The 27,850-nt window shown below is 52.6% G+C and overlaps 14 protein-coding genes across 14 annotated transcripts; 7 read left to right on the top strand and 7 right to left on the bottom strand.

Annotated features, from left to right (window-relative positions):
• Window positions 1-25: 25 nt before the first annotated feature.
• Window positions 26-1,885, bottom strand: NUU61_009006 (phf1/phf2 family PHD finger domain-containing protein; the record flags this gene model as incomplete). The annotated part of the gene is made up of 1 exon (XM_056659531.1): window positions 26-1,885. One exon carries the CDS (start codon window positions 1,883-1,885, stop codon window positions 26-28), a length of 1,860 nt encoding a protein of 619 aa, XP_056507824.1.
• Window positions 1,886-2,334: 449 nt separating this feature from the next.
• On the bottom strand, window positions 2,335-4,035 carry NUU61_009007 (CaiB/BaiF CoA transferase family protein; the record flags this gene model as incomplete). Its single annotated transcript, XM_056659532.1, has 6 exons — window positions 2,335-2,546; window positions 2,617-2,910; window positions 2,986-3,490; window positions 3,550-3,673; window positions 3,759-3,790; window positions 3,853-4,035. The coding sequence occupies 6 exons, from the start codon at window positions 4,033-4,035 to the stop codon at window positions 2,335-2,337; spliced, it is 1,350 nt and encodes a 449-aa protein (XP_056507825.1).
• Window positions 4,036-4,255: 220 nt separating this feature from the next.
• Window positions 4,256-5,093, top strand: NUU61_009008 (riboflavin synthase; the record flags this gene model as incomplete). The annotated part of the gene is made up of 3 exons (XM_056659533.1): window positions 4,256-4,286; window positions 4,362-4,484; window positions 4,546-5,093. The coding sequence occupies 3 exons, from the start codon at window positions 4,256-4,258 to the stop codon at window positions 5,091-5,093; spliced, it is 702 nt and encodes a 233-aa protein (XP_056507826.1).
• Window positions 5,094-5,513: 420 nt separating this feature from the next.
• NUU61_009009 (Brix domain-containing protein) lies at window positions 5,514-6,906 on the bottom strand (the record flags this gene model as incomplete). Its single annotated transcript, XM_056659534.1, has 2 exons — window positions 5,514-6,647; window positions 6,703-6,906. The coding sequence occupies 2 exons, from the start codon at window positions 6,904-6,906 to the stop codon at window positions 5,514-5,516; spliced, it is 1,338 nt and encodes a 445-aa protein (XP_056507827.1).
• A 204-nt stretch (window positions 6,907-7,110) lies between these two features.
• Window positions 7,111-8,546, top strand: rrp3 (RNA-dependent ATPase RRP3; the record flags this gene model as incomplete). The annotated part of the gene is made up of 2 exons (XM_056659535.1): window positions 7,111-7,402; window positions 7,465-8,546. 2 exons carry the CDS (start codon window positions 7,111-7,113, stop codon window positions 8,544-8,546), a joined length of 1,374 nt encoding a protein of 457 aa, XP_056507828.1.
• A 335-nt stretch (window positions 8,547-8,881) lies between these two features.
• agm1 (phosphoacetylglucosamine mutase PCM1) lies at window positions 8,882-10,870 on the bottom strand (the record flags this gene model as incomplete). Its single annotated transcript, XM_056659536.1, has 6 exons — window positions 8,882-9,742; window positions 9,814-10,308; window positions 10,369-10,383; window positions 10,455-10,599; window positions 10,697-10,710; window positions 10,778-10,870. The coding sequence occupies 6 exons, from the start codon at window positions 10,868-10,870 to the stop codon at window positions 8,882-8,884; spliced, it is 1,623 nt and encodes a 540-aa protein (XP_056507829.1).
• Window positions 10,871-11,307: 437 nt separating this feature from the next.
• On the bottom strand, window positions 11,308-12,476 carry NUU61_009012 (PGAP3/PER1 family protein; the record flags this gene model as incomplete). The annotated part of the gene is made up of 4 exons (XM_056659537.1): window positions 11,308-11,362; window positions 11,422-12,196; window positions 12,259-12,301; window positions 12,351-12,476. 4 exons carry the CDS (start codon window positions 12,474-12,476, stop codon window positions 11,308-11,310), a joined length of 999 nt encoding a protein of 332 aa, XP_056507830.1.
• A 677-nt stretch (window positions 12,477-13,153) lies between these two features.
• Window positions 13,154-14,600, top strand: rmtA (protein-arginine omega-N methyltransferase HMT1; the record flags this gene model as incomplete). Its single annotated transcript, XM_056659538.1, has 7 exons — window positions 13,154-13,254; window positions 13,309-13,322; window positions 13,406-13,425; window positions 13,496-13,605; window positions 13,679-14,010; window positions 14,060-14,531; window positions 14,594-14,600. The coding sequence occupies 7 exons, from the start codon at window positions 13,154-13,156 to the stop codon at window positions 14,598-14,600; spliced, it is 1,056 nt and encodes a 351-aa protein (XP_056507831.1).
• A 641-nt stretch (window positions 14,601-15,241) lies between these two features.
• NUU61_009014 (putative peroxisomal dehydratase) lies at window positions 15,242-16,453 on the top strand (the record flags this gene model as incomplete). The annotated part of the gene is made up of 5 exons (XM_056659539.1): window positions 15,242-15,361; window positions 15,421-15,469; window positions 15,555-15,875; window positions 15,939-16,032; window positions 16,111-16,453. The coding sequence occupies 5 exons, from the start codon at window positions 15,242-15,244 to the stop codon at window positions 16,451-16,453; spliced, it is 927 nt and encodes a 308-aa protein (XP_056507832.1).
• Window positions 16,454-17,597: 1,144 nt separating this feature from the next.
• NUU61_009015 (putative trimethyllysine dioxygenase TmlH) lies at window positions 17,598-19,118 on the top strand (the record flags this gene model as incomplete). The annotated part of the gene is made up of 8 exons (XM_056659540.1): window positions 17,598-17,615; window positions 17,679-17,739; window positions 17,789-17,900; window positions 17,961-18,063; window positions 18,133-18,232; window positions 18,288-18,776; window positions 18,845-18,916; window positions 19,003-19,118. 8 exons carry the CDS (start codon window positions 17,598-17,600, stop codon window positions 19,116-19,118), a joined length of 1,071 nt encoding a protein of 356 aa, XP_056507833.1.
• Window positions 19,119-19,506: 388 nt separating this feature from the next.
• NUU61_009016 (proteasome regulatory particle base subunit RPT5) lies at window positions 19,507-21,062 on the top strand (the record flags this gene model as incomplete). The annotated part of the gene is made up of 3 exons (XM_056659541.1): window positions 19,507-19,820; window positions 19,920-20,335; window positions 20,404-21,062. The coding sequence occupies 3 exons, from the start codon at window positions 19,507-19,509 to the stop codon at window positions 21,060-21,062; spliced, it is 1,389 nt and encodes a 462-aa protein (XP_056507834.1).
• A 282-nt stretch (window positions 21,063-21,344) lies between these two features.
• On the bottom strand, window positions 21,345-22,628 carry NUU61_009017 (uncharacterized protein; the record flags this gene model as incomplete). Its single annotated transcript, XM_056659542.1, has 1 exon — window positions 21,345-22,628. One exon carries the CDS (start codon window positions 22,626-22,628, stop codon window positions 21,345-21,347), a length of 1,284 nt encoding a protein of 427 aa, XP_056507835.1.
• A 1,566-nt stretch (window positions 22,629-24,194) lies between these two features.
• On the top strand, window positions 24,195-25,344 carry NUU61_009018 (uncharacterized protein; the record flags this gene model as incomplete). Its single annotated transcript, XM_056659543.1, has 2 exons — window positions 24,195-24,778; window positions 24,855-25,344. The coding sequence occupies 2 exons, from the start codon at window positions 24,195-24,197 to the stop codon at window positions 25,342-25,344; spliced, it is 1,074 nt and encodes a 357-aa protein (XP_056507836.1).
• A 521-nt stretch (window positions 25,345-25,865) lies between these two features.
• Window positions 25,866-27,803, bottom strand: NUU61_009019 (glutamine--tRNA ligase; the record flags this gene model as incomplete). Its single annotated transcript, XM_056659544.1, has 1 exon — window positions 25,866-27,803. One exon carries the CDS (start codon window positions 27,801-27,803, stop codon window positions 25,866-25,868), a length of 1,938 nt encoding a protein of 645 aa, XP_056507837.1.
• Window positions 27,804-27,850: the final 47 nt, after the last annotated feature.

Raw genomic sequence — 27,850 nt, forward strand, 5'->3', positions numbered from 1 at the left:
CTGACAATTTGACAAGGCATGGCGATTAATTTCTCTTCCGTTGAGTCCCCTTTTCGGTCGTCTTGGTAACTTTGGTCGGCTTGGTCACCTTCCCTCTTTTGGCCGGTCCGTGCAAGGCGTGGCTGAACGTGCTGCAGTCGGGATCCTCTCGAAGGATGTCAAGGTCGTCGGATGGGGGACAGAAGCCATTGCCAGCCCGTGGGTAGACACGGTGGTCTTCAACATAGTATTCCTCGTCTTCCTCCTCCCTTTCCGCTGCCTCGGATTCCGCCCGTTCAGCAACAGATGGGAAAGGCGTCGGGGATCTGTCTCGAGTTCGGGTAACAGTGCTCTCAGAGGTAGACTGATCCGCAGTCGAACGAGCCTCAGATGCTTGACGAACAGGGGCGGTGCGAGACCGACCCTTCGCTTTCGGCTTGCCCTTGGTGGCAGCGGCCTTCGCGGCAGAGGGCTTCACTGGGGCCGAAACCGCGCGAGTTCGCTTGCGGGGGCGAGTGTCGGCTTCAGGGTCATTTTCAACGGCCGGGTCCTCTTCCAATGCAGCAGTCGTGCGACTTCTCTTCTTCAACTTAATCTTGGGCGCGGTGCTGGGGACAGCATCATTGGCCGGTTGGCTCATCGGGGCTGGGAAGGCAGAAGCCGGGAGTTCATGCATGTTGGCAGGGAACATAGGCACAGACGGATTGCGGCTGGAGACGTTGACAAGAAGCTCTACCAGTGAGGCGTGAGAAAGGGCCGACAGGTAGGCTCGCCGCTCGTCCGCAGTGAATTGATCTCCACCCAGCTCCAGCTGGGGTACCTTCTGGCGAGGATGCATGAACTGGGACCGCTTCTGCGTCTTGCGGGGCTTGGCGAGAGGCCTGTTCTGCTCGTCCGCCGGCTTCTGTGTGGGTTTGCACTCGTGGCAGTACCATTCCATCTCTTTCACCCGAATGACCTCGTTGTCAATCGGCGGATCATGGCACTTCTGATGCCACGCGGCATTGCACCCATCACAGAAGACAATGGCATTGGTCGATGGGCTGTTTCCCCTCTGGCAGCGGGCGCACACAATGTTGGCGTCCTTCTTGCGGTAGACTCTCTTGCGCTTGCGAGAGGTCTTGGAAGTCGGGGCGGCCTCTTTGTTGGCTACAGCATCGACCGAGCCATACGCGGCGGGTCGGTTGGTCACTCGGCCGGATCTGGTCGTTCGAGATTCGGCTGGGGCAGCACTCGCCTCTTCCTCCTCCGTCTCAGAGTCTGGTCCAGCTTTGATGACGTCCTCGTCGTTGCCGGCACGCGACCGTGCCCCCTTGGTCTTGGCGGGTTTGCGGGGAGCGGCCTTCTTGCGGCCCTTGGTCGCAGCCTCACTGGTCTGTGGGGCCGGGGCAGGTGCGGCTACCGGCTGGCTGCCGAGTTCGTTTTGATCCTGGGTGGTACGCACTGGACCAGGCTGGATTCCAGACTCAGTCTGCAACTGAAGGGAGTCCGGGGTGGTGGTGAAGGTGCCAGACTGGGCACTGGACTGGGTCTGTGCCTGGACTGACTTCTCAATGAGAGAAGCGGAGACAGCAGGCTCGATGGCCGAGGAAGCCATCACCTCAGGTGCACCTGAGGTGATGGTGGTCAGAACGTCAGGCTGGGCAACGGGCTCAACCTGGGATTGGGGCTGGTTCTGGGCACCCATTGACGGACGAGATAAAGGAGAAAGGGAAAGGTGCACCTTTGGTCTCTTGGACTGGCGCCCTTCCTCATCTTCATTCGTAAACAGAATGCCGGGCTCATCAGCCTCGGTCATTCCGAGCGGGATATCCTTGACAATGACATCCTCTTCGAAGAGCTCAGTCGGCCCTTCGGGATTGATGTCGGGGGGAGGTAGATCGACAAACGCACTCGAGACCTTCATCTTGAAGACTGAGGCGAAAAAAAGAGAGAGAGAAACAGAAAGAAACAGAAAGAGAGACGGTGATAGTGGCAATGAGAGTGAGAAATGGATAGAGTAAGAGGAGAAGAGAAGCGAAGAGTTGGAAATGGTTAAGGGGGCGGGGGTGTAGTGAAAGGAAGAAGGAGAGAGAGAGAGAGAGACGAAGTAAGAGAAGTGAGGGGATTATGTGTATGTGGGTGCCTTGGTGAATGGGCGCCTGCCCTGTTGAGGTCAATTGCCATTGGAAGCGAGGCAAGGTCTGTATAGTGTCACGTGATTCACATTGACTCTATTCAAGATTCCAGTGTATTCATTCTTGTCCTTGACATTATCTTTGTTCTTATATTTCAGATGGTATCAACTGGGATGCTTCTTCGGGATTGCTCCCAGTCCCGGATGTACAATGACTCTACATTTCCAACTCATCAGATTCATGACACCACCCCCTCCTTCTTCAAACGAACAATATCCGCCTCGCTATAGTCCAGAATACCACCCAAAATGTCGTCTGTATGTTGACCAAGTGTAGGAGGTGGAGTACGAATACCCGGAGTCGCCTCGGAGTATTTGATAGGGGTGTTGACCAACTTGATAGGACCGCAAGCGGGATGATCGACCTCCGTCACCATTCCCCGTGCCTGGACTACAGGACCGAGTCAGCATCAATGGCACACCACATTTTCGAGTCACATTCGTCAAAAAAAAAAACATACCATGCGAGTGATTCAGCGTTCCCTGGATGTCATTCACGGCCGCATACGGCATCCCGCTTCCCTCGAAGATCTCGAGCCATTCCTGCGTCGTCTTGTGTCGGGTAGTGTTCTCGATCAGACCATCAATCTCGGCTCGGTGTTGAACTCGATCGCTGTTGGTCACAAAACGGGCGTCTGTCTTCCACTCGGGGAAGCCCAGTCGGTCGCACAGCACGCCGAAGAGCCGGTCATTCCCGCCACCAAACAGAATATCTCCATCACTGGTCTTGTAGCTCCGATAGGGGACAATAGATGCTGGTGGTAGAATTCCAACAAATTAGTTTATCGACGGGCATTGTAGATTCATCGATGGAGTTTTTGGCTGCTTACGATGTGCCGTCCCCCATCGCCCAGAATCCTTCTTGCCACTGATAAGTGCAGAACTAGCCAGATTCGAGAGGGTCGCCACTTGACAATCACTCAAGGAAGCATCAATATGTTGACCCTTTCCTGTGCGAGCGCGCGCAAGCAGAGCTGCCATGATGGCATTGGAGGTATATAGCCCAGTGGTAAGGTCAGTGACGGCTACGCCAACCTTGACGGGCGCACCGTCTCGAGCGCCAGTAATATGCATCAATCCCATTTCCGCTTCCACCATGACATCGTAACCGGCCCGAGTGCTGTACGGACCTGTCTGGCCGTATCCGGTGATGCTGGCATAGATCAATTTGGGGTTTATTTCCCGTAGTGTCTCGTAGTCCATTCCGTATTTCTTCAGGCCGCCAGGGAGGTAGTTCTCAACAAGGACATCGCATTCTTTTGCAAGCTTGTGTAGAATCTCGACGCCTGATTTATGCTGGAAGGATAGCCCGAGTGATTTCTTGTTTCGGTTGACCTGCGTACCCCATTAGCACATGGAATGTATCCATACTCATTGCCAGGATTTTCTCATACTGCTAGGTAGTAGGCACTTTCGCCGGGTCCATTCCGCGACGCATCTTCATATTTCGCATATGGCGGGCCCCAAGCGCGAGTATCGTCGCCGCGCACGGGATGTTCGACTTTGATCACGTCCGCTCTATATCAGGGATGTTCAGCATGTTGAAATCAACAATAAAAAGGGCGAAGATCATGCAGTTGCAGGCTTCATTGGGTTCGCATACCCTAGATCGCCGAGAATCTGAGTACAGTACGGCTATAGAATCCCATAGTTAGAAATATATTCCAGGAAGACAGTAATGGCATTCGCAAACTCACTCCTGCTAACACCCGGGTCATATCAAGCACCCGAATGCCCGCCAAGGGCAGCGATTCATTGACAGCTGAAGCTGCACTTGAGTAGTTCCGCCACGGCGTCGTGCGCCGCAAGGCATTGTTGGACCAGCATGAGCCTGATCGACGGGCAACCGCCTGGACTCTGAGGGCGACCGTCATCGTCATCTGTCAAACTATGCATGGATCAGAACAAGAAAGAAAAAGAACAAAATAAGACAAAAAAAAAAAAAAAAAAAACAGGCGCAAGATGAGGGGAGAATTAAATGCGAATTGGGGTAGACCGAAGCTCCGCCAAAACGCCGACACCGCTCGGATCGGCCACCGAAGCCGAGGTCGACCGACTGCAACACATCTTCGCTTTGTTTCCGACAGACAACCCGCTACGATGTTCACAGGTCTGGTCGAGACGATTGGAGGTGAGTGTTCTTTTGCATGAGATAACAAACCAACCCAACCCATCCGAGTGTCCCAGGCTGATGGATCCCCCGTAGTCGTCACGGCCCTGGAGCCCCTCGACACCTCGACAAGCGGGGGCGGGGGCACATCGCTCACCATCTCCGACTGCGAGGCGATCCTCTCCGACGCGCATCTGGGCGACAGTATTAGTGTCAATGGTACCTTTCCCCGTCCTGAATACAATTGGGACACAATTTAAGCAAGTACAAATTTGAAAAGGGACATGCCTTACGGTCACCGAATTCGACAAGACCTGGTTCAAGGTCGGCGTCGCACCAGAGACACTACGGCGCACAAATCTTGGATCCCTACAGACGAATTCTCGCGTCAACCTCGAGCGCGCCGTCTCCGCGGATACCCGCATGGGCGGGCACTTTGTGCAGGGCCATGTCGATACCGTCGCCAAGATCCTGTCCGTCACGCCGGACGGGAACTCGTTGGTGTTTCGGCTGCAGCCGCGCGACAGAGCGGTTCTGCGCTATGTCGTTGAGAAAGGCTACGTCACGCTGGATGGTGCTAGCTTGACTGTTACCAAGGTGGTGGACGGGGAGGACGGATACTGGGAAGTCATGCTCATTGCCTACACCCAGGAGAAGGTCGTCACGGCATCCAAGAAGGCTGGAGAGGAGGTCAACGTGGAGATTGACATCGTGGGTAAGTATGTCGAGAAGAGTGTACAGGGCTATTTTGCTGGCACGGCTGGGGGAGACTTTACTGTCTTGGAAAAGATGGTGTCTCGCATCGTTGAAGAGAAGCTCAAGAAATAGAAGAATACGTTTTAAGTTACGCTGTTTTTTTTTTTTTTTTAAGGTAATCTTTTGTTCCCCAAGCATCAATCATCCTTGCATCTTGCAAGTACATGTACACTGAATCCATTCAAGGCTTACGGGTATAATGGGAGGCTCTTTTCGTAACGCCTGCATGCTGAACTGGCTGAAGAGGCGAATTGCCCCATTCGAGGCAGGCATATTAAAGGCGAGCTTTTCGCACCCCGGGCAAGGCAAGGTCTTGGCCTGTTATCAGACAGGGTCAAGTGATGCCTGATCCACAGGAAACCAAACCAGAGCACCAAGTATCGGTCTGCTTGGCCCAAGCGCATATCGTCGGAAGTGCTGAATTGCAGATCCGTTTCGACCATCGAGGTGAGACCCTGGCCGAATAAAGAGAGACGGTGTTCACACCTTCCTTCACTCCTCCATTGAGTCGTCCGAATCCTCTTCCGGCTCGGCGCCCTCATCTTCATCCCCAAAGTCATCACTGTGCCAGTCGTCATCGTCCATATCAACATCCTCCTCCTCATCGTCATCCTCTTCAACAGGTTCGCCCCTGGCCTTGGCCTTAGCCTTGTCCTGCTTCTTCCGTTCAATGTTCTCCTTTTGCTGCTTCTTCCTCTGCTCTTTCTCCTTCCGCCGGACATTCCAGCTCTGGTCCATGGATTTGATTTCCTTCTCCGATTTCGTAATGAAGTCGTGCCACATAATCTTGCCCTCACAAACACCCTCTTCAACCTTCATCAATCGGAGCTTCAAGCGCGGGCCCAACTCCACCAGTTTCACCGCACGTTTCTCGACCCCGGGGGTGTTGGCGGGTTTTTTCTCGCCTTTTTCGCTAGCCTTTATGCGCTGCATCTCCCGCTTGTTGAGGACTCTTCGGGTGGTGCTCTCCGCAACCTCCACCTCGGCGTCGGTGTCGAGTTCGGTCTCGCTCGCAGATGTATACCCAGCCGCAGACGGGTCAAGGAGGTAATCGGCGGCATCTTCCAGCTTGCCAAGGTTTGGGACGGCAGCCTTCTTCTTATCGCGGTTCCGGATCTCTTTGGGGTCCAGCCGGCGGATGCGTTTCGGGACTCCTGTCTTTTTTGTGGCGATGGCGTAATGCCGGAGACTCAACATGTACGAACCTTCCTCCTCGGACTCGGAAGGCTCTCTGTTCAGCAGCATGACACGGCGGATAGTGGACAAAGGCGTGGCTTGGGGGTTGATCGGAGGGAAGAGGGATTGAAAGATGGTGGTGGTGAGAGTCTCGAGCCGTTTGGGAACTTTGGAATCTTCCGTTGCATCCGCAGAACTGAAGTTGTTCATCACCAGCAATGGTGGTGTCTTATGATCTTGACCGCCGCTCCGCGGGCGCTTCAGTGCCCTCTCGACATCCTTGCAGAGCGAATAGTTCTCGACTTGAAAGTGGAGCGTCGGACCCCGAGGCGTGACCGCGAGACGCATGTTGGTGTTGCCCGTCCGGGATTTGGAAAACAGAAGAAGATGTGTGACACCGAGCGGGCCGGTCATCACTGTATAGTCGCGCAGCCGGTTGGATTTGCGTTCCTAAAGAGCTGAATTAGACACCGTTCGGTAGAAGAGGCGTATTTGTGATTCGTACCTTCAATCGCACTGCTGTATCGGGCTCCATCATCTGGCGAACATCCTTGACCAGCTGGCTTACACTGGTGCCAACCTGAGAGCCACCTACTCGGATGACCATGGACTTCGGGGGCTTGGCTGTAGAAGAAGCGGCGCTCTTCGCACCGGCCGAAGCATTTTGCGCGCGAAGATGGGTGCGCTTCTTGACACGTCCCTTGGCCATAGCGAGATCTGTGAAACCAAGACAAGAAACTGGAAAAGGGAAGGAGATCAAGCGGCTAAGTCGGATCAGCTCTGGAATTTTTTTTTGGAGACAAAGATTAAGGCGGAAAAGTATGGCGGATCAACAATGTTGCGGGCCCACAAAAAATATTTCTGTGATTGAGCTCGACACTTTCTTTTTCCTGGTCAAACCACAGCAATCAAAATGCCCGCAATTAAAAAGCGCAAGGTCGAACGTGAGACGCATGTGGATGTGGGGGCCAGCGATGCTAGCTCTCAAAATGATGAGAGCTCCGAGACTCCCGCGGCCCCGAAGTCGTTCAGAGAACTGGGGATCATCGATTCACTATGTGAGGCCTGCGATACACTAGGATACAAGGCGCCGACGCCGATTCAATCCGAATCCATTCCCCCGGCGCTACAGGGTCGGGATTTGATCGGGCTTGCGGAGACAGGAAGTGGAAAGACAGCCGCCTTTGCGCTACCGATTCTACAGGGTAGATATACTTCGCGGCTTCACATAATTTTGGATTATATACTGATGGGGACATTCATATAGCACTCATGGATAAGCCGCAATCCCTATTTGGGCTCGTCCTCGCCCCAACCCGAGAACTTGCATACCAGACCTCGCTAGCCTTCGAGGCTCTCGGATCAACAATCAATGTGCGAACCGCAGTAATCGTGGGGGGGATGGACATGGTGCCTCAATCAATCGCGCTAGGCAAGAAACCTCATATTATCGTCGCAACTCCCGGCCGTCTACTCGACCACCTGGAGAACACCAAAGGATTCTCGCTGCGCAACCTCAAGTATCTGGTCATGGACGAAGCAGACCGACTGCTCGATATGGATTTCGGGCCGATCCTGGACAAGATCCTGAAAGTTCTGCCACGGGAACGACGCACCTTCCTGTTCTCGGCAACGCTCAGCTCCAAGGTGGAGTCGCTGCAGCGGGCATCGCTGTCCAACCCGCAGCGGATATCGATCTCGTCGAACAAGTACCAGACCGTCTCGACGCTGCAGCAGTACTTCCTGCTGCGGCCGCACAAGCACAAGGATATCTATCTAGTGTATTTGCTGAACGAGTTCGCCGGCCAGTCGGTCATCATCTTCACACGCACTGTCCACGAGACCCAGCGCATGGCCTTTCTGCTGCGTGCGCTCGGATTTGGCGCCATCCCGCTACACGGCCAGCTTTCGCAGTCTGCGCGACTGGGTGCGCTCGGCAAGTTCCGTTCGCGTAGCCGCAATATCCTTGTCGCGACTGATGTCGCTGCTCGCGGTCTGGATATCCCATCCGTGGACCTGGTTTTAAACTATGATCTCCCGACCGACAGCAAGACGTATATTCACCGGGTGGGCCGAACCGCGCGTGCAGGAAAAAGTGGAGTCGCAATCTCGTTTACCTCGCAGTATGATTTCGAGATCTTGAAACGCGTTGAGGGTGCACTGGGCAAGGAGCTCCCGGAATACGACGCCCCCAAGGACGAGGCCATGGTGATGGCGGAGCGAGTGGGTGAAGCACAGCGCCAGGCCATCATGGAGATGAAGAACTTTGACGAAAAGCGAGGGAGCAGAGGAAAGCAGTTTGGCAGGGGCAAGCACTCTCGTGAGGAGATGGATCGCGAGGAGGGCTGAAGTGTCCGCAATTTTTGCCCGATGTCTTCTTATGTCTTTTCTTCATACGAATGGCTGGCCCACTAGAGACAATTTGATACGACGTTGCTACATAGACGGGTTTTGGATATTGAGCATACATAAATTTCATTACTGCATCAGATGATACCGAATATTTTCTAGGCCTGATCTCTTCACAGTCAAGTGGCCGAAAAAAAAGTCGTAAATTATGCTCGTGGAAAATCTCATCAAGGCGACATGGTAATGCCCCAATTCCCGGTGCAAGCGTAGAAATCATAAAACTGTCCATTGGAAGACTCGTTGATCGCCTCCATAGAGAATCAAGAAAGGTTCACTTAGGCAGTGCCTGCCTCGCGAACAGCATTGGCGACCCGAGTGGCGAGATCATCCGCCTCAGATCGGTTCGCAGCCTCAGCGTAGACACGCACTGCATCCTCGGTACCACTGGCACGAGCAAAACTGCGGCCCTTATTATACCGGGACTGCAGGGACTCGATCTTCTCTTGAAGGCCAGCCGGGGACTCCAGCTTGCGCTCCGCATCGTAAGCCTTGAAGATGGAGCGGTCGTTGACCTCGACACGGACCAGACGGGAGGGAAGATCAGTGTAAGTGCCCAGCCACTCCCTGGGGGTCCAGCCTTTGTGGGCCAGAATGGCCTCGACAACAAGCATATCAGAGAGGGCATCGCCGACGGCCTGGTTGATGAGGTCAGTCAGAGCCTGGAGGCATTCCAGGGAGCGCTGCTGCGCCGGCGACTGGGGCTCCGTGCTCTTGATAACCTTGAGGGCGGTTTCCGAGAAAGTGACCGTGCCGTGGCCGTTGGCCTCAAAGTAGACGCCGACGTCGAACCGCAAGGCTGCGTGGTGGAGATGCTTTACGCCGGTGTTGGTGCAGATGATGGGGAGCTTCAGCACCTTCTCGATGTAGTCCGTGCTGGCACCGTTGGCGTAGGCCGTCTGGACGACACCAATCTTGAGTTTCTGGGCAATGCCCGCGCTCCGAGCCAGATCACCGATGAAAGAAGCCGCAAGAGTGGCGATGCGGTCGCCATCCAGGAGTCGGAAGACGTTGCTCTCATCGAGGAAATAGTAGACCAGGCGGTCGGCATCGCCGTCCAGGGAGGCGCATCGGTCAAGCACAGCCGCCTTGGAAGAGGGCGGAGCGCGCTGTTTGGTCTTGACGTAGTCGGCACCACACTAAAAAAAAATTCAGTCAGTTTGTCTTGCCTACTAGGTAGGTTCATAGGAGGTCGACCGGTCACACCCACCTCGAAGTTTAAGCTGTCAGGGTTGATCACGTCGTCGTTGACCACCTTGATGTCGAGTCCCGAATCCAGGAACTTCAGGAGATCCCTCAGCTTGGGCCCGCCAACACCGTTGGCGCAGTCAACAGTTAAGGAGCCCTGCACCTTGACACCCCGCATGACCTTCTTGAAGGATGATGCGAGCTTCTCATAATACCCTTGCTCGGTTGGTTCGCCATATTCGTACTGTGTTCCGAGGGTGTTCTTGCAGCGCACGACGTAGTGCAGCTGAGGGGTGGTCATGAACTTCCAGTCAATAAACTCGACCTCGGTTGCCGTGAGGGCAGCACTCAGGACGCCGACGAGACGAGATCCGGAAGCACGGGTGTCGCGAGCGAAGACCACACGGGCTGGGTTGGTCATCTTGACATCGATTTCCTTCACCAGTTCATCGTGGACATCGGCGATCTTGTCCAAGGGAGCATTTGCGAGCTTTGTCGCATACGCCTCCCACTCGGCCTATTTGTGACAGTAAGTACAGACATTCAGATCGGTCATTGCGGTGCGAGTCGGTCTTACTTCGAGCATCTCACCCTATAATCATTGCAGTTCGTCAGATACGGTTCTAGGTCTCATGCGCCGGTGCGGCGACGGGGTCGACTTACCATCGGGTCAATCAGCTTGACGCCATTGTCCTCCGCGGGGTTGTGGCTTGCAGTAACCATAACACCAATCCATTGTCCGCTGAGCTTCTTCGATCGCAGACCCGCAAGCAAGCCTACAGCAAAAACAACGGTGTTGAGGAGATCACTGTGGATGGACACCGGTCAGAGAGAGTCGATGTCAACAAAAGGACGATCTCGCGGGGTTCTGGAGTGGAGCGGGGCAGATTTCAAGGAAAACTTACGCTTTCATGCGAAACTGTAATGTCGCGGGAAAAAGAAAGTCAGTTCATCGCCTCGGCAAGAATCCAAGCAACGCGACCTACCCCTGCCGTGCCATACTGGAAGACCTTTCCCTCAGGCTTTGTGTACTGAAGGGCCGCGTCTGAGATTGCTTTCTTGATAGCCGGAGACGCCATTGTGGCGCGAATACGCTGCGACCAAGGGGTAAAAAGAAAACACTGAGAGGTGATCACGTCAAAATAGAGGCACTTTCAAACAAATGGAGTTCTAGGAGGGTCGAAGTTGAGAAATGAAGGAGAAAGTACTTGCGAAAAAAAAAGGGAGGGGTCTGGGTGAGACACTTTTTTTAATTCTTATTGCGACGGCCTTAGCGGTGAGCCAATGGCGGGGACCACAGCCACCACGACGGGAGTGCGGGACGTGGCAATTAACCCCCGCGCCAAATGCCGTGGAAACAAGGATGCTACAGGAAACTACAGGTAAACATGAACTACAGGCGCAGTCAAGAACATCATATTGCTTTCTCTCGAACTAGAACTCACAATATTCAGGGTATAGAGAGAGAGAGAGAGAGAGAGAGATAAATATGAGAATACGGCCATCAACATTCTTCTCACACCTTGAGTCTGTGTCCAGCAATGTCGTCTTTCGCATCCTTGATCAGGAATCTGTCGGGCGCAACCGATATGTTAGTCATTGAAATACTCCAGGCCGAGGGGGGACTCACGAGTACCACCAGGCAGTGGGGACCACTGTGCCCAGATGCCAGAGGCTATGTGCATCAATCAATCCATGCCACGGAGCAAAATCCAGCAACTCGAGACTCATGGCCAAGATGATCCATGCAACAATCATACCAGGCCAGGCAGTCCAAAACTTGAGATACTTCTGGTACCGGACAATGCTGAACCCAGTCCACAGGATATTCTGGATGATGCCGACCACCACATTCGCCGCCATGTTGTACGTGTAATCCCATGACCAGAAGCTGAGGTAGCTGACATGGATCACATAGAGGAGAATGCAGATGGTTGTCCAGAGGCGACGCAAAGTGGGGCGGTAGGGGGGAGTCTCCAAGTCCAGGCGCAGGATTCGGATCACCGCCAGGTAAAGCCCGTACAGGACACTGGCCCCAGCCGCGAAGTAGTCCAACTTCTCCGTTAGAGGGAAGTCGCGCGTGTGGAAGAGCATGCTAAAGGTCCAGCTGGCGAGCCCAATATATCCAAATGCCATATAGTATTTGCGGAGGGAGTGCCAGGTAGGGATCGACTCTTGGACGCGCGACATGCCCTGCCAGTGTGCCGCGAAGTTTAGGAATGAAAAGAGCACCGAGAAGGGCTCCTGCATCCCCAGGATGCGACGGAATGGCCATTTCCCATGGAACTGGACGATGGGGGTGATCATCGGAGGGTCTCGAGAGACGCGACGGTCGGTAATGACATGTTGGCAAGTATAATCACATTCGGCAGGGCAGGTCCATAGCAGCAGACGATGGTGCAAGGCTGAAAGAAAGGTCAGGAACCATAGAAGAAAGAAAATAAGCAAAAAAAAAAAAAGGACATACGTAGCACTGAGTTGCCGTGCTGGCAATTTTCCGTTTTACAAATCTGTGGCCGTCAGCCTGGCTGTTTGATCGGGTCCGGGGAAACCACGTACCTCAACACATTCTTTGAAGTCGGGGAGGTGGTCACCCAACGACGCGGACGATTGACCAACGAAAGTCGCGAAGAAAAGGAAAACAAGTAGACTGCTGAGAGACAGTCTTCCAATGCCCAGATTCATTCTGGTCAAGGAGCGTAATACGCGTGAGTTGGAGAAGAATGAATTCCAGGTGTTCCACTGAAAGAGCCTCGCCCCATGGGTCTTGGCAGGGGACGGGGAGCCCCCAAATGTACAATGTATACAATGTATACAATGTAGACAGCCCAGAAAGCCATTGACCCACCACATACTAGATATTGACTGTCTGCTCTTTAATATTTGCATTGAACCATGCTGTAATCACACATGTGGCCAGATACAGGGGTTTGAGTGGTTTTTTGGGAGCTGCTACAGTCCTTAGGCGATGACCTAACCCCTTTGTCTGCGATTCAAAGTCACTAGGTTGATCCAAGGTTAATTGGAGTTGTACTACGAGACTTAATTCAATTTGGATTGAAGTGCATAAAAGCATAGTAGCTCTTCAGTCGGCATATCCCTGGATGTGTATATATCGCGCTTATCGATGCCACACACAACCCTAATCAAACAAGGGCTTATCGAATCACGCTTTTCATCCCAACCAGGCTTAGCGTGGGCGGGGAGATTGGAGGTGAGCTTTTTGGCTTGCGATAATCAGAAAAAAAAAAGTCGATTAGATTGAAGTCTCTTTCATCATCCTCGTTCCTTTTCCCTCTTTTTCTCACCCTTTTTATCCGATCTTGTACCTTTGATCCTAACATCCTAACTTCAATTCCGTCATGATGGATGTATCTGAGACCCCGCAGGCTGCTGGGGGCATCTCCAGCAGCGCCGATCGCATGGTTGGTATGGAGCATGCTGAAGTGCGCTACTTTACGAGGTACGAATTGGTCATCGAAAACACTTGGCTATCATACTAATTGGTTGGCTTTAGCTACGATCACCATGGTAAATTATCTTGATATACGAACCATTTCAATGGCGTGGATTGGACTAACACCCTGGGGGGTTTTTTTTCTTGCCTTGCACAGGGATTCATGAGGAAATGCTGGTATGGAAATACAATCCGACTATCATTTAATATGTTTCATGACTGATCCCGTTGCTTGCACCTCGAACAGAAAGATGATGTCCGTACGAGATCCTACCGTGACTCCATCTACCAAAACCGCCACATTTTCAAGGATAAGGTTGTCCTCGACGTTGGGTGTGGAACAGGTATCCTCAGCATGTAAGCCGCTCCTATTGCAACTTGCAACATGCAAACATGCTACGGATTGAGGCTAATCCTCTATGCGTGATAGGTTCGCTGCTCGAGCGGGCGCCAAGCATGTGATCGGTGTGGACATGTCCTCGATCATCGAGAAGGCCCGTGAAATTGTCGCTGTGAACGGCCTGGCCGACAAGATTACTCTCCTCCAGGGCAAGATGGAAGAAGTTGTTCTCCCGTTCCCCAAGGTAGATATCATCATCTCCGAGTGGATGGGCTACTTCCTACTGTACGAGAGCATGTTGGACACAGTGCTGTATGCCCGTGACACTTACCTTGTTCCTGGTGGCAAGATCTTTCCTGACAAGGCCACCATGTACGTGGCTGGCATTGAGGATGGCGAGTACAAGGACGACAAGATCGGATGTATGTAACGCCCGCTTCTTCCGTTTCTTCCGATACTGACCAATTCTAGTCTGGGACAACGTCTATGGATTTGACTACAGCCCGATGAAGGAGATCGCCCTCACTGAGCCGCTGGTCGATACCGTGGAAATGAAGGCTCTTGTCACTGATCCCTGCGCCGTCATCACTCTGGACCTGAATACGGTCACCTCGGCCGACCTGGCGTTCCGTGTGCCCTATTCGCTCCTTGCGCGCCGCAACGATTTCGTCCATGCCCTAATTGCCTGGTTCGATATCGAGTTCAGCGAGTGCCACAAGCCCATTCGCTTCTCTACGGGCCCCCACGCCAAGTACACGCACTGGAAGCAGACTGTCTTCTACCTGCCCGATGTCCTGACTGTCGAGGAGGGTGAGTCTGTGTCCGGCTATCTTGAAAACCGTCCCAACGACAAGAACAAGCGGGACTTGGACATCACTTTCACGTACAATTTCGAGACCCCTGACCCGACTCGCTCTGCCCAGGGCAGCTGCTTCTACCGGATGTATGTACCCATGTGCTTTTTCTCTTACTGTTCTTCCATATGCTAATGTTTTCTCCCACCAGGTGCTGATTCTTTTGTCCCATCTCTCAAAATCTCTGATCTTGGTCATTTACCATGGCATTTTTCATTTGATGTCCCCCCCCCCCCCCCCCCCCCCCACGTGATTATGGGGGCAATTGTTTCAGCCATCGATGTTGTGCAGCATAGCATGGGCACATATGGATTCGCACCGGCTCGATCGAGCTTCTGTTTTCTTGTTTCGGCGTTGTGTTTTCGGGCGGGAAATGGCATCAGGCGCGATACGGAGAGATGATTGTGAAGCTCCTCGAATTTCCAAGTCGATACCCCGAGTCGATGCTTAGTCTAGCAAACGCCGACGCTGTCATAGTTTCTTTTTTAATGCAGAAATGGAAAGACAAATCGATTCACTCGCTATTTCTCGAGACTATAGCATTTAGTCCGAGTGAACCCACAGTAAAAACTAAATGCCAAGCAGATGGCGTGTCGTCGGTAACGGACAAATCGCTATCAGATCCTCGGCTCATTGCTGCCCCGCAATTCTTCGTTCCTTGAGCTCCTCTTTTGCCGGATTCCATCCTTTCTTTTATTCCTAGTTTCTTGGTGTTTGAATTTTTCAATTGCGCATCTCGTCTGAAGCTGAAACCAATTCCATTGCACAATCACCCCCCCCCCCCCGGCTATTTTTCACCATGTCTGCCCCAGGAGCTGGTCATGAATTTCCCGCCCAAGAGGTGTCTTGGCAGAAGCGCGATGTTCTGCTGTTCGCCAACAGCATCGGCTGCAAGGCCGACGAGCTGCAGTTCCTCTACGTACGTGAAATTGACTAGAAGTGTCATTGTTCGATTTGGTACCCCTAACATTGATCTAGGAGCTTCACCCGAACTTCTCGGTCTTCCCGACCTATCCTCTGATTTTGCGTATGTCAATGGCTTTAAACCCCCCCCTTCTTCGACTTACCACTGTTCTGCAGCAATTCGCACTAACATATCTCCACTACCGTAGCCTTCAAGCTCACCGACCAGGAAGTGACGGATTTCTATGCGCGCCAAAAGGCAGTTTCCATCCCTGGCGTTCCCGCCTTGGACCACCGCCACGGTGTCGATGGCCAGCGCAAGCTCACAATCCTGAAGCCACTCCCGCCCACGAGTGTGGGCCGGACATTCGAGCTGCGCAACAAGGTCATCGGCGTCTACGACAAGGGCAAGCCTGGGACTGTCATTGAGACGGAGCAATCAATCGTGGACAAACAGTCCGGCGAGGTGTACTCCAAGACTGTGTCGAGTGGGTTCCTAGTTGGACAGGGTAACTGGGGTGGGCCCAAGGGTAAGCCCGTTTTTACAATTAAAATTTCCGGTCATCTGGAATGCTGCTAACTTTTCTGCATAGGCCCGAGCACGGTCAACTACGCTCCGCCGCAAGGAAAGAGCCCGGATGCTATCCATGTTGTCCAGACTAACATGGAAACGGCCCATTTGTACCGGTGAGTACTCTCCATACCCAAAATTATTCAGTTACAAGATTTGTAACGCTGAACTTGGATATTAACTCTGTTTACTAGTCTCAACGGGGACTACAACCCCCTCCACGCCACACCAGAGCCCGGCCAAAAGATGGGCTTTGGGGGAATTATCATCCATGGCTTGTTCAGCTGGAACTCCGCAGCCCACGGCATCTTGCGGGAACTGGGGGGCAGTGACCCCGCCAATCTCAAGGAGTTCCAGGCGCGCTTTGCCTCGCCCGTTCGGCCGGGTGACAAGCTGACCACGGAAATCTGGAGGATGGGCAATGTGGAGGATGGCTATGAAGAAGTCCGCTTTGTCACCAAGAATGACCAGGGTAAGGCCGTGCTGAGCAATGGTCGGTGTCTGTTGAAGGTGACCGGGGCCAAGAGCAAGCTGTGATTTCGCCGTTAGTAACCTAGTTTTGTGTTTATATGCATATTTCTCTTTGGTCTAGAATCGAAGTCGTACTGCGAGCACAGGGACTTTCGAGATGAAGGGAGCCTCGAGTCTATACTAAATTTATTTGATGATTTTCTATGGAAAAAAAAAGTAATAATTTTACCCCTTGCTTAACATAAGGGCTTATGATGATTTCTTTTTATCTACATGTGTTGGGCGAAAAGAGTGTTACCCCCAACAATGACTAGCAAGGGTAAAGGCAGGTAAAAGGTAATGGAAAAATGTGTATGTTTTTCTCTTATCTCCAAAGATATAGACGATCAACATTAAATACGTGTTCTTCTCAAGATATCGTTGAATAGTTCCGTTGATGGTATCTAGATGTGACCACGTGATTTCAATGCCGAGGCCGAGGATCCGGGGATAAAAGTGTCAAACGTCGACTTGCTTCACTCCCAGCTTTTCTTGCCTCGGACGGTGCCAATTGACTATACGCAAAATGAATGCGTATCGTCTGAAATTTCCCAGGGGAGCTGGGCCCTGGAGCCCTGTCCGGTATGGTGTTCAATAGCTCCGTTTCCTCGTCATCGGGCTTCGGAGGCTTATGTACTCAACCAGACCCTTGAGCACAAGATCCTATCATCTTGGAAGTCATAGCTTGGTATGTACACTTTTTTTAAAAAAAAATGCCATACTTTAGTTGTGACTCAACATAACTGACCGGTCTCCCTGGCTTGGCTGCTAGTCCCAGACAATTAGCCCTCGACATGCGCTTTCTGGGAGTGCAGCTAGGGACTTGCCATCTCTTGCTGGCCGACGGCGGATGTCGAGCACTCAGTGTTTGATGGATTCAGAGCTCCCTGGTCCTAGAAGATGGACCAAGGAAGAAACCATAGCTGAACATGTGATGGTTCAACCAGAAAATCACCGTCCTTTGCTGTTGTGAGTTAGCTCCCTGTCCAGAATAACAGGAAGAACAAAATTGAAAAGTTTACTGACTCTGGCTGTGCAGTGGTCGATTCTGGCTTAGGTGAGTAACCAGGACATGGTCGGTAGTGTGAACTCGAGATGACGAGCCTGCTTTTTGATATCCAGGGAAAACTGCCAGTGCTCGACATGCGTTAATCCTGACACAAAACAGAGGATGGGTGACACATTTTTGGTATGAGCCCTGCCAACCATCCTAGATCGGCTTCCTCAGTATTGATATCTTTCTCCCCCCTAGATTGACAAGGACGTCACCGAAACCGAAGTTGTCCACAATGACAAGGGCGTCGAAATCGAGTGTAAGTATTTCATGAACATGTTTCGCCTCTATCACTAAGTCTTCCATAGGGTCGGATGGTCATCAAAGTGTCTATTCATGGGACTGGCTCCTCCCGCATGAGAACCGGTTCCAGCGTACGGTGAACCTCCAACGTTTCATGGAACGAGCGCAGCGCGCTAGGTATTGTCTCCTTCTGAACTTTCCATGATGTTTTGTACACTTCTGATGATGTTATTTTAGGAAATTCCGGGTGGTCGATCCTATCATGGACCCAAGCCCTACAGTCTCCTATGATCAGGTCATGTCAGAGAATGCTTCTTTGCTAGATTGGCTGGATAAGATTGTAAGCCATCTTGCCACCTTATGCTTATCCATCTTCTATAAAGTATTCTGACTGCTAACATTTGGAAAGCACACTTTTGGGTTCTGCTTTGTGGAAGGTGTTCCTGTCACACCAGAGGCAACCAAGACTCTCATTGAACGGATCGCGTTTATTCGACACACCCACTATGGTAGATTTTCATTTTTCAACCCAGCATTCATCTTGTTGCTAACGGAAACTTTTAGGGGGTTTTTGGGACTTCACTGCCGACCTCACATACAAGGACACAGCATATACCAATGAGTTTTTGGGCCCTCACACTGACAACACCTATTTCACCGACCCCGCCAGGCTCCAGCTTTTCCACCTCCTCTCCCACACAGATGGAGAAGGTGGTGAAAACTTGCTTGTCGACGGATTTGCCGCAGCCGATGTGCTGCTAAATGAGAATCCCAAGCACCACGCCGCCTTGATGGCCCACAAGCACCCGTGGCATGCAAGCGGGAACGAAGACGTCTGCATCCAGCCGGTCCTGCAAGCCCCGGTGATCCAGAGCCATCCCACCTACCGACGAGTCTATCAAATCCGCTGGAACAACTACGATCGCGCACCCAAGATAGACTGGCATATCGCGGAGCAGAAACTCTGGTACGCGGCGGCCTCTCAATTCAATAAGATCATCAACCAGCCACTCATGCAAATTTGGACGCCGCTTAAACCGGGCACTGCTCTAAGTGAGTGATCTCGCTTCCGAGTCGGTGTATGTTCGCTGATTTACTGATTTTTTTTTCCTCTCTCGCAGTCTTTGATAACTGGAGGATGCTGCATGGGCGTTCCGAATTCACTGGCAAGAGAAGAATGTGTGGTGGTTACAGTAAGTTTCAAAAGAGAAAAAGAAAGACTTATCTCTCCAGATTCCTGCCGTTTTCTGCTGTCCGTAGTACTGATGATTGTGACCAGTCAACAACGACGACTACCTTTCACGACACCGCCTCCTCAAGTTTGGCCGAGAGAAGGTATTGAACAACCTTGGGAACTTCTGGATCAAGAAGGACAATCCGAATTCCATCTACTAAACAGGACCTTGCGCCGTGGCAAGCGTGGGGAGGAAAAACAATATATGGTTTGTGGTGTATAGCACAGAGATACAGTATAGGGCGCCCTGATAGATTGAGTACATAGTACATACGCGGTGTTTCCTTGACTCTCACAAATCCCCACCCCGATTACTCAATAGTGAAGTGTAGAGTAGGAGTTACAAGGGTCTTGGCCGGGGAAGGGTTGATTTGTGATACTATCACGTGATCTAGCTGACGTTGATGGGAGCTCGGCCACCGACAGCTCGGCTGATCTTCCTCCCATCACCTCCCACCTACAATCCTCTTACATTCTCATCTTAGCATTCCTCTTTTCTTTAATTCCCCTCCCTGATTCCCTAATCTCTCTTCCATCCACACGCCCATCATGTCGACCCTTGAGGACCTCGACGACCTGGAGCGCGAGCAGAAAGACAAGAGACAAGATCAAGGAGATGGCGATGGCAAGAAGCCCGAGGGGGACAGTGATGCCGAAATGAAGGACGCGGACAAAAACAACGAAGAGGAGGAGCTGCTAGACGACGAGATTCTCCACTCAAGCACGGCAGACATCGTCAAGCGACGACGGATGCTGGAGAACGAGATGCGGATCATGAAAAGCGAATTCCAGCGGTTGACACACGAGCAGAGTACAATGCGGGAAAAGGTCAAGGATAATCAAGAGAAGATTGAGAACAACAGGTACGATCAAAGCCGTCTTCCATGGCTCCCTCAAGGCCCGCGAAGCTCGCGAATCCGAGTCCTCGATTACTGATAGTGATGTGCTTTTTCCCCCTACAGACAACTACCATACCTCGTTGGAAACGTTGTTGAGCTATTGGATCTCGATGTGGAAGAGGAGGCCGCAGAGGAAGGCGCCAACATCGACCTGGACGCTACTCGCGTGGGCAAATCTGCGGTCATCAAGACATCGACCCGCCAGACTATTTTCCTTCCGCTTATCGGCCTCGTCGATCACGAGAAGCTCAAGCCCGGGGATCTAATCGGTGTCAACAAGGACTCATATCTCATCCTGGACACACTACCCGCCGAGTATGACAACCGGGTGAAGGCGATGGAGGTTGATGAGAAGCCCACGGAAAAGTACACAGATATCGGAGGCCTGGACAAGCAGATTGAGGAGATCGTCGAAGCCATCGTATGGCCGATGAAGGAGGCGGAGCGGTTCAAGAAGATTGGCATCAAGGCGCCCAAGGGTGTGTTTTCCCCTTCGGACCATATCAATCTTACACCGACTAACTCAAACCTCTTTTTCAAAATTTAGGTGCTCTGATGTACGGACCTCCCGGAACGGGTAAAACGCTACTGGCACGAGCCTGTGCGGCCGAGACGAACGCGACATTCCTCAAGCTGGCCGGCCCGCAACTGGTGCAGATGTTCATTGGTGACGGTGCCAAGCTGGTGCGCGACTGCTTTGCGCTGGCCAAGGAGAAGGCGCCGTCGATCATCTTCATTGACGAGCTGGACGCGGTGGGCACCAAGCGATTCGACTCGGAGAAATCTGGTGATCGTGAAGTGCAGCGGACTATGCTGGAGCTTCTGAACCAGCTGGACGGTTTCGCCTCGGACGACCGAATCAAGGTCCTGGCCGCCACCAACCGTGTGGATGTTCTCGACCCGGCACTGCTGCGTTCCGGCCGTCTGGACCGCAAGATCGAGTTCCCCTTGCCCAACGAAGAGGCCCGTGCCAACATCCTGCAGATCCACTCGCGCAAGATGTCCGTGGAAGACAGCGTCAACTGGGCCGAGCTTGCCCGCAGTACCGACGAGTTCGGAGGTGCCCAGCTCAAGGCTGTTTGTGTCGAGGCTGGTATGATCGCCCTGCGGAAGGGCTCAAGCAAAATTGGCCACGAGAACTACGTCGATGCCATCGCCGAGGTCCAGGCCAAGAAGAAGGATACCAACATGGGCATCTATGTCTAAGAACCATGTTTTGATCCTTTGTCTCTGCCGCCTTTTGTATCTCTTTTTCTTTTGTCTTTTTCTACACTTTGTGTCTGTCATGCCATGTACGTACCATCCTCGGCTTCAACTGGGCCGGTAATTCGCTATGCATGCGGGCGTTTGCCTCGAGTTCTTTGCCACGAGGTCCATCTCTATCTACGTAGCAAGTACCTCGATAGGCACTAGCCATGTCCTGTAGACGCCTCATCGTGGTGGTGGCAAGCATTCGTTGTAACTCTTTGTGTCAGGCTGAAGCTCCGTTCATATCGCTTTGCCGTCAACCCGACTGCTGATATTCTGATGCAGCCAGCCTCTCCACTCCTGGTCGCCGATGATTGATCTTACACGGGCCTCAAGCCACTCGGTATTTCCCCAGAAGCCCCAGGAAGCCTGGAATCTACACCAGTCGACCAGGGCAGTTTCCCAGTGGCGTTTAAATGTATCCCAGGGGTACAAGTCCGGGTCATTATTCTGAAGAAGACACGCGTGGTACCGCTTCAGCAATCGGCTCTCACCATCACACATCGTCAGCTGCTCGGGCAGAGGCTCATCGACATCAACAAGCAGACGCAGCGGCACCGAGCACGTAAACAATTTGGCGAGGTCACAAACCCCCAAGCCCAGCCCGACGTACTGGAAATCGAAGAACGCCACCGCGTCTCCATCGGCCGTCGTGAAGAGATTCTCCGACTTGACATCGCCGTGGATATACGACTCTATTGGCCGTCCACAGGGGGTTAAGAACAATGCGGCCATTTCGGCAACGGATAGTGCGGATCCTTCTGGGGGGATGCACATGGCCCCTGACCACTCCAAGTCAAGGTCTCGCGCTAGCGAAGCGTATTCCTTCTGTCGAGTCGCCAGGTACGTGTACCCCCCGTTGAGCCACAGCCCGCGCCCGGACTCTTTATCTGCGTTCTGTCTTCGTCTACGGGATTCTTCAAGCGGCGGCAGGACATATTCGTCCCGAGTCGCGGGCAGCAGCAGCCCCCACGAACGGGCGTGGAAGCCGGCCAGCCAGCCCAGTGCGGCATGGACCTGGGTGGGACTCAGCACGCTCCTTTTTTCGCCTGCGACGGGGAATCTCGGCCGCAGGTCGACCATGACGGTGGCCATCAAGCCCTGGAGATCCCGCGCGCCTTCCTGGCCATGATCCATTCCGCGCGTCGAGGCCAGACACTTGGCCACGGCGATATCATCTCCCAGCAGTGGGACGACCGCGCTATAAAAGTACTGCTCTACCTCGTAGCTCAGCATCTTGCGCAGATGGCCCTCATCTTCATCATGGCCAGTGCTTTCCCTCGGCGGGGAGATGAGTTTCAGGATGAGAGGGTACGTGGACCCGACGGAGCTTGATTCCACACCGCACAGCTGGTTGAGATGTGCTGCTGCTTCGGCGGTGGTGGCTCGCGCCGTGAGCGCGCATATGTGCCCGTACCCTGCCCACAGGGTCTGTAATGTGGTGCACGCGACCAGGTCGAGCGAGTGCCATGATAGCATGATGCTGGCAACGCGGTCGGGACCATTGGCCGGGTGAGGGGCCATGCCGAATGACTCGGGCCGAGGGGAAGTAAGTGGGTTGTCAAACAAATTACCACACCGCAGGCCACGACCAGGATTATGTCCTTTGGTGGATGTTATTCCACTGTTAGGTTGGGATGTACAGTAAGATATGGCTCGATGGAATCCATAGTGGATCTGGAAATGCCGCTTCTGAACTACATTAAAATGCTCATGTCTCACGTGATATCGGACAGTAAATAAAGGGTGTGAGGTGGCTATTTCTGGTCTGTAATTCAGCGTCTCATTTATAGACAGCAATCAAAACTCTAATCAGGTTACTCGTAGAGTGAATCAATTCGATGACGTTGGTGTTTTGAGATTGAGTAGGACTATTCATCGGGTATTTCGGGCCTGACTCGGTTTGAAGTGTGTCTCCCTGGGGTCAGAGAATTTCAGGCCACGATCTGCAATCGTCTGGCCACACACAGCCCCAAAACTTGAAACTTGGAGAAGACTACATAACGAGTATCATTGCTCTAGCTAGATACGGAAGTAAAGGCAAATATTTATTATAGGCGAAGGAATGAGACATAGATGTTGGAGAATATACAAATGTAAATATGCATAATGCAAGAAAAGAAAAAAAAAAAAAAAAGAAAAAAGAAAAAAGATAAAAAGAAAAAAGAAAAAAAAAAAAAAAAAAAAAAAAAAAAAAAAAAAAAAAAAAAACCACGCGGTGTATCAGATGGAAAATTCTTCACTCTTAATTTTTTTTTTAAATTAGAAACAATGACATCGTATACAAGATTGGGGTCCGTAATTAGGCCAGGGACACTGCCAAGGTCCCCCCTGCTTAGACCTCAGTACCTCAGTATACCTGCCAATGCGAACACAATCTTCTATGGGTAGAGCAAATTTTGACTAGCGCTCCTTCATAACATCTGTCTTGGCTACAATCCTATTGATAATAGATAGCCCAATGGTCAATAACAGACGTTCTTTGCACTGTTGGCTTGGTCATCTCATCATCCGCACGAATCTTCCTAAGCGTAATTCCCCTGATGCATTCCTGTGAGAAAGAGTGGCTATCACTTTTGGCAGAACCGCTTTTATACTCCACACCCGTGCTTACTCCTTGGCGGTGGATGTCAAGCCTAGACTCAGTGGCTACGACGCACACTATATAGTCCAAGGTATGAATAGACGTATAGACTTGGACATGCCTCTTGTTCATAGTAAGAGTAAACCGCAGTCTCTCTACCTTCCATTGCTGGGACACGCGAATAGATACCCAATATGGAAGGACAAGGCATATGTAGCCTCGTGCTCCACTTTCCGATCCCTCGAATCCTGGGGCTAGGCGTATACTTCAAATCATTGCCTAAACGGAGAATTTGCCGGGGGGCCATTTCCACACAGTAAGATCACCTTGGGGGAAACAAGTTCATCTTGTCCCGGGGATCTGAGAGAATCAGCGGGTAGGGGCACAAAAAAATAGAAAATAAAAATAAAAATAAAACTTACAGCCATATTATACTTTGCCAAAATCTCTTTATTCTTCTTTTCCTTTTCCAGGACTGCCTGGGGAGAGGTATCTAGCTCGCCACGATGCTACACCACCTGGTCCTCTCAGTCCTACTCCTACTATTATGCTGTCACTCTTCTCCGTTACCCTCAGCAGAACAAGGGTCCTCCCTAAAACCGCGAGCAGGCGTTCTCCGATCCAGCGTCACCAGCCCTTGGCCGGCAATAGAAAACACCGAAGAAGACTACCGGATCCAATATTGTTTCCACACGACGGGAGACAAAGACATCGACGGCAAAGTGGCGGGCTGGTTTGCCCTGGCGATTGATCTATGGAAATCGCCCCCGGTCGTCGTCAATGCAGGACGCATCTTCAAGTTCCCAATCGAGTACAAGAAACTCTCGTCATGTCCATCCGTATCCAAAACCAACCCGTTCCTGGCCGTCTATGTCACCGACGGAGACCAGGTCTTTACCACGCTGGACTACCACGATGACAAGGAACACAAGATGGAGATCGGTCGCGAGTTTCTGGACATCGATACCTCCGATTCGAAGAAGCTGCATAAACGCGTTGGTCGCATTGCGCACGAACTGGGGCGGAATATGGGCCTCCCCAATGATAACCAGGTCAGCTCCAAAGAGTATGAGATCGATTGCCGAAATGTGTATGTTGACGCCCCCACACCCTTTCCCTTCTTTTTCTAGTCCCCTCTTGGCTAATCCGATTCTATAAATCAATAGAAACGGCTACGCAGAAATGGAAGCCCGCGACAAAGACAAGGCAGACAGAGCATGCTCGGATCTCAGTGTCGCCGAGGAGCTCGGGTGGAAAGAGGCGATCCAGCTGGCGCCATTCACGAAAAGGCAGATCGTGTCTTCCCCTACCGGTCCTTGGTATTGGGATTACTCTAAAAGGAAATGGAACAGGCGATGGGATTCCAGGTCCATCATGGTGTTGTCTGCGACATCCTACGGACGAAAAAGTCGGTTGACCAAGACGCGCAAGAATGTCATGCGCATGAAAATCAACCATGACCCTCCTCCAGTCAACTGGTATAACGGCCCGTCTCTGTATGATCTGGAGGCCCTGCTGAAGTTCTACCACGCCGGAAACGCCTTGAATAATTTGAACGGACTGGTTCACCAGGCTGGCTTCAAAGACTTCTGGTCTATGGAAGAATGTGGGGAGGATCCGCCGAAATATGCGGGAAATCGGGGAATAGGCTTTTAAATGTATATATAGATATATATGAATATAAAACGAATGATCATGTTACTTTTGCTGCGTATTCTTGTGTCACTTGGGTTTCTTTTGAAGCTGGGTTGAACTCTGTTGGGGTTAAGCTTAAAAAGGCAATCAACAACTAACTACCTGGTCTTTGCCTAAAGGTAATAATATGCCTTACATAGAAAGAAACTCGGTCCTAACCATTGGGCCTACCTACATACCGAGATAACATGGCCACAGGCAAGTATTGAACAATTGAAACCCATCGCTGGTCTCACCAGTCGTAGACTGGGCCCACCAACACGACGTGGACTGACTACAAAACACATTCCATGGAAGGGTTAGGGTTAGAAAGCCATTCATGTAAAGAGGCACCAGGCAACACTCAAATGCAAATCTCATTTTCGTAGCACCATGTAACAAATCAACGCAAACACATGCAAAGGTCATGATCCATGTAAATACCCCCTCTCAACCCCAATTCATGTCCTCATGTTTTCCAAAAAGAAAGGATCAAGATAAGTTCAGTTCTTACCCTGGGTATCCTTCAGAGTAACTATCTGGTTCAGCACAACGTGGTCCGTGGTAGACTCGCGATCGATAGCAAAGTAGCCCACACGCATGCCCTGGAAGCGAATGGAGTGGGGGTTCTTCGACGAATCAGCGGCCTCGGCGCCACCCTCCTTAGGCCAGGGTCCGGAGCGGCTGATGTCGAGGAAGCCGGACTCGAGGAAGGCATTCGGGTAGATGCGCTCGGAGTCTGGGTTGATGTCGGCGAGGAAGCCGGCCGGGTGGGCGGAGGGGTCCTGGGATTTGAAGAGCGGGTTGAAGGCGCGGATCTCGGCGCGGATGGGGCTGTTCTGCGCGGAGGATTCGCCGACCCAGTGGATGAAAGTCTTGGGTTTCTTGGGGGCGGCGCTGTCGGCGGGTTTCTCGTATTTGGCGTGCACGCACGTCACGGCGCCCGACGCCGGGTCTTTCTCGAACGAGGTCGCCGTGATGGGGAACGGCACCTTGAGCAGGCCCACAGTCTTGCCCGGGGCCAGGCGGAAGTAGTCGGGCGAGTCGACCTCGCGGAAGTCGGAGCGCTCAATGTACACGGTCTTGGTGAAAGGGAGTTGGTGCGACCCAAAGGCCGGGTCCTTGGAGAAGGGGACTTCGAGCAGTTCTTCGTGGCCATCCGGCAGGTCGTCGATCACCACCTTGAGCGGCTCCAGCACCACCATCAGCCGCGGTACGGTATTCTCCAAGTATTGGCGGACGATCTGCTCAAATTTAGACACCTGGACGTTGGTGACGGCTTTGGTGACGCCAACATCGTTGACGAAGGCCAGAATGGCACCTGGGGGCACACCGCGGCGGCGCAGGGCAATCAGCGTATAGAGGCGCGGGTCGTCCCAATCCCGCACGTGGCCCTCCTTGACCAGCTGGATGATCTTGCGCTTGGAGAGCACGGTACCAGTGATGTTGAGACGGCCATACTCGCGCTGCATGGGGCGGTAGACCTCAAGCTTATCGCAGAGCCACTCATACGAAACACGCGAGAGCTCGAACTCAGTCGTGCACAGCGAGTGCGAGATGCCCTCGATGCTATCGCACAGACAGTGCGCAAAGTCATAGGTCGGGTAGATCTTCCACTCGCCACCCGTGCGGTGGTGCTGCTTGTCGCCATCCATGATGCGCCACGCGAACAAATCCCACATCTGCGGGTTGGGGTCCTCGATATTCTGCTTCATGCGCAGGGCCGCCTCACCCGCCTTGTACTTGCCGTCACGCATCGCCCGGAACTCTGCCAGCGACGCCTCGACCGGCCGCGAGCGGTGGCTACAGGCAAAGCGCTCCTTACCACGCTCACCGTCGGCGCCCTCACCGCGCTGCGCCTTGATCTCGGCCTTGGTGCAGTGGCACACGTAGGCACCATCACGCCGGATCAGATCCTCTCCAAGCTCGTACAGCTGCGCGAAGTTGTCACTGGCGCACGTCTCTCGCACGGGAGTGAAGCCCAACCAGCTCACGATATCGCGGATGGCCTCGTAGTACCGCTCCTCCTCGCCTTCCGGGTTTGTGTCATCAAAGCGCAGAATGCACTCGCCACCGTGGTGTCTCGCAAAACCAAAGTTGACTGCAATCGCCTTGCTGTGACCGATGTGAAGGAACCCGTTGGGTTCGGGCGGGAACCGCGTGCGGATCTTGGGGATTTTCTCTGACAGGGGCCTCTCCTGGTACACGTCCGACAAGAACCCGACCTTGAATATGGCATCCGGGTCTCGCGGTGCGGCGGGCTCCTTGGCGGGCTTGGGCTCCTTGGGTTTGGAGTCGGTCTTGGGTGGCTTGGGCGCGTTTTCTTTCTTCTGCTTCTTCTCCAGCTTCTTCAGTTCTCTCTTGGAGGGTCCCTTGGGCTCCTTGGGCTCCTCGACCTCCTTGGGCCGTTCGGGCAACTCGGTTGGCTTGGCCGGATCCATTGCGATTCTGCTGGAGGCAAACACAAAGGGAATGTATTTTTTTTTAT

This window comes from Penicillium alfredii (assembly GCF_028826965.1).
Source record: "Penicillium alfredii strain IBT 34128 chromosome Unknown utg000011l_segment0_segment0, whole genome shotgun sequence".
In the NCBI taxonomy this organism is placed as follows: domain Eukaryota; kingdom Fungi; phylum Ascomycota; class Eurotiomycetes; order Eurotiales; family Aspergillaceae; genus Penicillium; species Penicillium alfredii.